The 7,098-nt window shown below is 46.7% G+C and overlaps 1 protein-coding gene across 1 annotated transcript in view; it reads left to right on the top strand.

Annotated features, from left to right (window-relative positions):
• The window catches only part of USP18 (ubiquitin specific peptidase 18), a 48,334-nt gene that overhangs the window by 14,410 nt on the left and 26,826 nt on the right, over positions 1 to 7,098 (top strand). Inside the window, exons 4-6 of the mRNA XM_011945644.1 lie at positions 197 to 342; positions 5,642 to 5,721; positions 6,012 to 6,158. Of these exons, the coding sequence (XP_011801034.1) occupies positions 197 to 342; positions 5,642 to 5,721; positions 6,012 to 6,158 (373 nt within the window). The remainder of the gene's footprint in view (positions 1 to 196; positions 343 to 5,641; positions 5,722 to 6,011; positions 6,159 to 7,098) is intronic.

The raw sequence follows: 7,098 nt of genomic DNA, 5'->3' as shown, positions 1-7,098 counted from the left end.
AAAAAAAAAAAAAAGAAATAATCTGAGGAACTGAAAAATTCTGGTAACTGCCCACCCCCCACCGCCAGAATTCTGGTTTAATTTGTATGGGAGTGGCCTGGATATGGAGATTTAAAATTTTTCCCATCTGATTCCAGTGTGCATCTAGCTTTGAGAACTACACATAAGAAGGTTTCTGGCTGTTCTTGTGTGACAGGATCACGGTGCCCAGGGGAGCTGACGAGCAGAGGAGAAGCGTCCCTTTCCAGATGCTTCTGCTGTTGGAGAAGATGCAGGACAGCCGGCAGAAAGCAGTGCGGCCCCTGGAGCTTGCCTACTGCCTGCAGAAGTACAACGTGCCCAGTAAGACGTCCTCCCACTGGGCTCCTGGCTGCTGATCCAAAGGGGGTGGGAAGCTTAGAGAGAGAGTGAAGAGAGGAACTAACAGGCAGTGAAGCAACCAGAAGCAAGTTAGGTAGCCTGGACCCCTCAGATTATAGAGACATTTGTGTAAGAGGCACACATCTTTGGAGGTGCAGAATTGATATTATTTATGGACATTTTACTTCCATACCTACCCTTTTTCTGCCTCGCAGTAGGGTAAACGAAGGCATCTCCTCCAAGCTTACTCTGCCACAGTTAGGGAACTACAGGAAAACAAAATAAAGGAATAAAAAAGAGAAAACATATTCTACAAAATAATTCATGAATAGGTTAGGGTTTTTTTTTTTTTTTTTTAGATAGCTATATTGAGATTTGCATCACATACTGTAAAATTCATCCATTTAAAACCATGCAATTCAAAGGTTTGTAGTGTATTCACAGAGTTGTGCCTCCATCATCACAATCTAACTTCATAACATTTTCATCACCCCCAAAAGAAATCCCATACTTACGGGTTTTCCCTTGTGTATAACACATTGCTTTTCTCTTGCTGCTTTCAGAATTCTTTGCCTTTAACTTTTGAAATTGATTACGATGTGTCTTGGCGTGGGTTGCTTTAGCTCAGTCTTATAATGGTGTCCTTTGGGCTTCCTGGATGTGGATTTCTATTTCCTTCCCTGGGTTGGGAAGTTTTCAGTCATTATAGCTATGTGTTGCTTAACAACAGAGAGATGTTCTGAAAATGCATCAGAAGGTGAATTTGTCATTGTGTGGACATCATGGAGTGGACTTACACAAACCTAGATGGGACAGCCTACTACACACCTAGGCTGCTTGTCATGGCCACTGTGCTTATGTGGTCTGCCATTGACCAAAATGTCAATCTGCCGCTTGTGACTGTTATTTCTTTGGATAAGCTTTCTGTCTCCTCTCACTCTCCTCCTTCTGGGACTCTGATAATGCCTATTTTGGTCTGCTTGATGTCCCGTAATTCTCTTAAGAGATCTTCACTTTTTTGGGCCGGGCGCGGTGACTCACGCCTGTAATCCCAGCACTTTGGGAGGCCAAGGCGGGCGGATCACGAGGTCAGGAGATCGCGACATCCTGGCTAACATGGTGAAACCCCGTCTCTACTAAAAATATAAAACATTAGCTGGGCGAGGTGGCAGGCGCCTGTAGTCCCAGCTACTCGGGAGGCTGAGGCAGGAGAATGGCGTGAACTTGGGAGGCGGAGCTTGCAGTGAGCTGAGATCTTGCCACTGTACTCCAGCCTGGGCGACAGAGTAAGACTCCTACTCAAAAAAAGATATCTTCACTCTTTTTCATTCTTTTTCATTTTTGCTCCTGTGAATGATTTCCAGTGACCTATCTGCTAGTTTGCTAATCCTTTCTTCTGCTTGATTTCATCCGTTGAGCTTCTCTATTGAACTCTTATTTGAGTTATTGTATTCTTCAGCTCTGTTATTTCATTTGAACTTTTTTCTGTCTCTTTGCGGAAATTCTTCGTTCATGCATTACTGTCCTAGACGTGGTAAGCATCTTCGTGATGATTATTTTGAATTGTCTGTAAAGTAAGTCACTTATCTTCATTTCACTGAGGGCATTTTCTGGAGATTTATCTTGTTCTTTTGCTTAGAGCATATTTCTCTGTTTCTTCATTGTTCCTGACTCTGTTATTTTCTGTACTTTAGATAAGAAAAATGGCTCTCCCAGTCTAGTCTCACTAGCCTTGTAGAAGAGACGAACTTACCAATTAACCCTGGCAGACACTTGGAGCGCCTCTTGACCCTTTGTGCTTGTCCAAACTGCCATCTGTGTTCTTAGCTGCCCTCAGGAGATTAGAATGTGTCAAGTCCTGTCGGTGCCCCAGACAGGGGAGATAGAAGCCAGCCCCTTGAGGTGCAGCTGGAGACGTTGGGGCATTAAATGTGTGTTCCAGTTTATTCTATCCTTAAGGAAAAGCTGGGAGCATGTGTTTATCCCCCACTTGCTCTGCAAAAAGCTGGACAGAGGATCTGTGGCAAGTGCCTGCACTCGTGTTTAAACTGCACACTCCTGCATGCATTGTTTTGCTCTTGTCACATCCAGGGGCCTAGCGAATGCTGGCTCCTCTCTGCTTAGAGATGGACAGGTTGGAAGCTTGGCGCTATCTGTCGAGCAAATGAGTGGGAGCCGCTGTGGAAGTGCTCACCTCTCTGTTCAGGGTCTCAGAGGAGCACTGGTTTCCTGCTCTGTCAGCTCCCAGATGCATGGAAACCCCAGGGCAGCAGCTGCACATGTGCAGACAGACTCCTTCTAGGGAGAAAGTGGGAGCCAGGCCTTTTTGCCTGTTCACGCTGCACTGGGCCTGGGGGGATGTTTTTTGGTCTCTGTGCCCCTGTGGGACTCACAAATACAGAGCCTTGTCAGCTTCCAAATCTCGGGGATTGAGGAGCTAGTCCTTCATTTGAGAGGGGTAAATGTCGTGTACTCAGTGTGTGAGGTTAGAGACCTGATTTTATCATGGAGCAGGGGGTGAGAGAAGGCATGGGACTTGCCCACACACCTGTCCAGACTCCTGGAAATCTATTGGTTACCGGCCTCATTGGCTCCAGGTGCAGGCTAGTTATTACTAGAAGCCCATCCCTCAGGCAACAGCTAGGAGAGCCCGCAGACATACCCTTCCAGGGAGAAACTGGGAGCCTGGCATTTCTGCCTGTTTGTCTGTGCTGAGCGCAGGAGCACAGCTGCTGGAAGTGCTCACGTGCCCATTTAAAACTGCCTCTTTGCCCTCTGTGGTCGCAGAGGATTCATAGCTGCTGACCCATGTCTGCTGCCAGAGCTAGGTGAGCTAGCAGCCAAGCCCTTGAGTGGGAACTGCAAAAGCTGGGGCTGCCTATGTGTGGTCCAAACCCTCACCTCTCCAGGAGAAAGCTGGGAGCAGGGATTCCTTTCCGACAGTAAGGTACTGTGTCTAGAACGGGGCTTGTGGTGCGAGTGTGTCTCAGCTTTTCCAACCCATTGTGATGTGGATGTTTTCCCCATTGCCCCCTGTGCAGGCCTCTCTCAGCTGGTATCTCGGTTTCTTTCTGAGGGAGTTGATCTGTGTGTAGATGAGAGTTTTTCCATGTGTCCACGGGAGAAGGGAGCACCAGGAGCCTCCTTCTCTACCATCTCACTTGTGTCACCCTCTGTGATTCTTTTTATACATAGTTGAATTTGAATCACTAGTATGTTGTTGAGGAATTTTGCATTTATGTTCACGAGAGATACTGGTTTCTAGGTTTTTCCTTATAACGTCTGTCTGGTCTTGGTATTAGGATAATGCTGGCCTCAGAGAATGTTAGGAAGTGTTCTCTCTGCTTTTGTGTTCTGGAAGAGGTTCTAGGGAACTGGTATAATTTTTCCCATAAATGTTTGGAAGAACCCATCATTCACTAGTGAACTTATCTGGGTGTAACTGAGTACTCCCATTCTCTAAGAGATAGTTCTATTAATTTTCTTATGATTTTCTTTTCACTTCTCTTCTTCCCATCCCTCACCCCTCACCATGGCTGTGTTTCCTGTTAGCTCTTTAGAAATAGAAATATCACCTTTCGCCTACCCCTCTCCAGACATTCCCTGCTGGGCAAAAGGAAGAATCTGTAAATGGAGGTAGGCTGATGGAGGTTTGACTGAGAACAGGGCAAGTTCTTCCAGCTGATCTTTCCTGAGACTTGGCAGTAGATTTGCAGCCCCAACCATACCCACCAGGGAACCCTCCCTGCCAGGGGTGGCCTCGAAACTTCCACCTTCTGGGGGTTTGTCTTTCACCCACTAGGAAGGCATGGAGAAAGCGTGCCCACTCGGCCGCTTTTACAATTTACTTCTGCCCAGGAAGGCTCCAACTCAGCTGGGTACATCATAAGTGCCCGGTAGAAAACTGCCATTGCTCACCCCCCCACCCCCACAACACACCTCATGAAAATGCCCCTTTTTCCTCCAAAGGAGAAATGGCAGATTAAAAGGCAGGCTGTGTCGTGCTCCTTCCTCCAAGCTGGCTTCAGAATAAATTCACGTTTGTGTATAAAGCCTTCTTTTGTATCACATTTTTTTTGGTACCAGAGTTAGTTGAACTGCACATGCGGTGAGCAGCTGACCAGCTTTTCGGCTGCAGAGGCACTATGTTCAACTTTCCTTCCATTCTGAGTCTGGAGAAGCTCAATCAACCTATCTCCAGGTGTATGGATTCTTTCTTTTGCCAGCTCTAATCTGCTATTGACCTCCTCTAGTACATTTTTCATTTCAGTTATTGTTGTCCTCAACTCAAGAATTTCTGCTTGGTTCTTTTTTTACAGTTTTTTCTTTATTGATACTCTTTATTTGTTGAGGCAGCATTTTGGTACTTTCTTTTACTTCTTTTGACATGGTTTTCTTTAGTTCTTTGAACATATTATAACAGCTAAAGTCTTTGTTTAGTAAAGCCAACATCTGGGGCTTCTCAGTGAAAGTTCTGCTGATTGCTGTCTTCCTGTATGTGGCCATACTTTTCTGTTTCATTGTGTGTCTTGTCTCTTTTGTTGGAAAATGAACATTTTAGATAATGTAAGGTGGCAACACTGGACATCAGAGATCCCCACACCAGGGTTTGTTGTTGTTGCTGTTTTATTGTTACTGGGCAGTTTATGATTCTGTATTTGCCTTCATTGCTTTCTTGCATGTGGCCTTGTGGTCAGCCAGAGGGGAGGGATTGGAGCCCTTTCGGGTCTTACTTGGGCATGCACCTGGCCTTCTAGATCCTCAGGAATGTATCAGTGCTTTTCAAAGTCCCTGTGGACATCTCCTTCCCCAGGCTGAGTGCAGTGGTGACATCACAGCTCACTGTAGCCTCAACGTCCTGGGCTCAAGTGATCCTCCTGCTTCAGCCTCCCAAGTAGCTCTGACTACAGGTGACCACTATGCTCAACTAATTTTTACAATTTTTTATAGAGATGGAGTCTTGCTTTGTTGTCCAGGCTGGTCTCAAACTCCTGAGTTCAAGCGATCCTCCCACCTTGGCCTCCTGAACTGTTAAGATTATAGGCATGAGTCACTACACCTGGCACTGGAGCTTAAGTTTTAAGAGGCGTTCTCAAAAATCAATACCAAACTTACTGATCGTTTATTGATCACCTCTTATGTAGTGCCAACTTAGCCTTGCAATGGGGTGGAGGGCTAGGAAGAGACAAAATGATGAGTATTCATGTATGTCTAGATACCAGGGCATGAGAAGCGACTCTGAAGACCTCACTAATTGGCTGTTCCTTTTCTCTATGGCTAGTGTTTGTCCAGCATGATGCTGCCCAACTCTACCTCAAACTCTGGAACCTGATTAAGGACCAGATCACTGATGTGCACTTGGTAAGAACCTAGAACCAGAGCACTCAGAAGCTTAAGACGCTGCTCATTTAACTCATTCAGCTGTTGTTCCTGTAGTGTGTAGAGGAATAAGAGAGTTAATCCACATAAAACACTTATCACAGTTTCATAATATTGTTACTGGTATTATTTTGCACCTTTGTGAGTAGGACAAAGAGCATTAGTGGCTACCATTTCTAGAGCTTCTGTCTCTTGGCTCCACCTTCTGGCAATTGGCCTGACCTGGCTTATGGTGGTGTTCCCATCTCGCCTCTCTGCTCTCACTCTTGCAGGTGGAGAGGCTGCAGGCCCTGTATATGATCCGGGTGAAGGACTCCTTGATTTGCCTCGACTGTGCCGTGGAGAGTAGCAGAAACAGCAGCATGCTTACCCTTCCACTGTCTCTTTTTGATGTGGACTCAAAGCCCCTGAAGACACTGGTAAGGGGATTCTCTTGGTATTTGCTGCCCCCGTATGTGTTAGTCCATTTCTGTTGTTATAACTCAACATCTGAGACTAGGTAATTTATTTCTTACAGTTCTGGAGGCTGGGAAGTCTTGGTTGAGGGGCTGCGCCTAGTGAGGGCTGCCTGCTGGTGGGGACTCTCAGAGTCCTGAGGCGAGGCAGTGCAGGGCATCACATGGCGACGGGGCTGAGCGTGCTAATGTGCCAGCTCGAGTCCCTCTTCCTATTCATATGAAGCCACCAGTCCCACTCCCAGGATAACCCATTAACCCTTTAATCCATGAGTGGATTAATTCATTCATGAAGGCTGTGCCCTCATGACGCAATAACCCCCGCTTTTTTTTGGAGATAGAGTCTTCCTCTGTCACCCAGGCTGAAGTGCAGTGGCACAGTCTCAGCTCACTGCAACCTCCGCCTCTGGTGTTCAAGCGATTCTCCTGCCTCAGCCTCCCAAGTAGCTGGGATTACAGGGGGCCCGCCACCATGCCCAGCTAATTTCTGTATCCTTAGTAGAGATGGGGTTTCACTGTGTTGGCCAGGCTGGTCTGAAACTCCTGACTTCAAGTGATCCACCTGCTTCAGCCTCCCTGGGATTACAGGCATGAGCCACCTTGCCCTCCCCAATTATCTCTCAAAGGCCCCACCTTTCCATACAGCCACATTGGGGGTTCAGTTTCAACATGGGTTTTGGGGAAACCATCGAACCACACAACACAGTGTGACCAACTCCCCCTTGCATCTCTGATCTATCTCTGGCTTCTGAAAAGTCACTTATTTCATTTTCATGGCTCTGGCCAATGTCTCCTTTGTTTTGGCAAAAATGCTTTTCCCTCCTACCTCCACCTCCCTCATACTGCTCCCTTAACAGGAGCTCCCTCCTGTTTTGTTCCTCCAGTCAGCAGGTGCCCTTTGAGA

This window comes from Colobus angolensis, unplaced genomic scaffold (assembly GCF_000951035.1).
Source record: "Colobus angolensis palliatus isolate OR3802 unplaced genomic scaffold, Cang.pa_1.0 Scaffold242, whole genome shotgun sequence".
In the NCBI taxonomy this organism is placed as follows: Eukaryota; Metazoa; Chordata; class Mammalia; order Primates; family Cercopithecidae; genus Colobus; species Colobus angolensis.
Note: the sequence above shows the minus strand (reverse complement) of the source record. Positions and strands in the feature narration are given on the sequence as shown.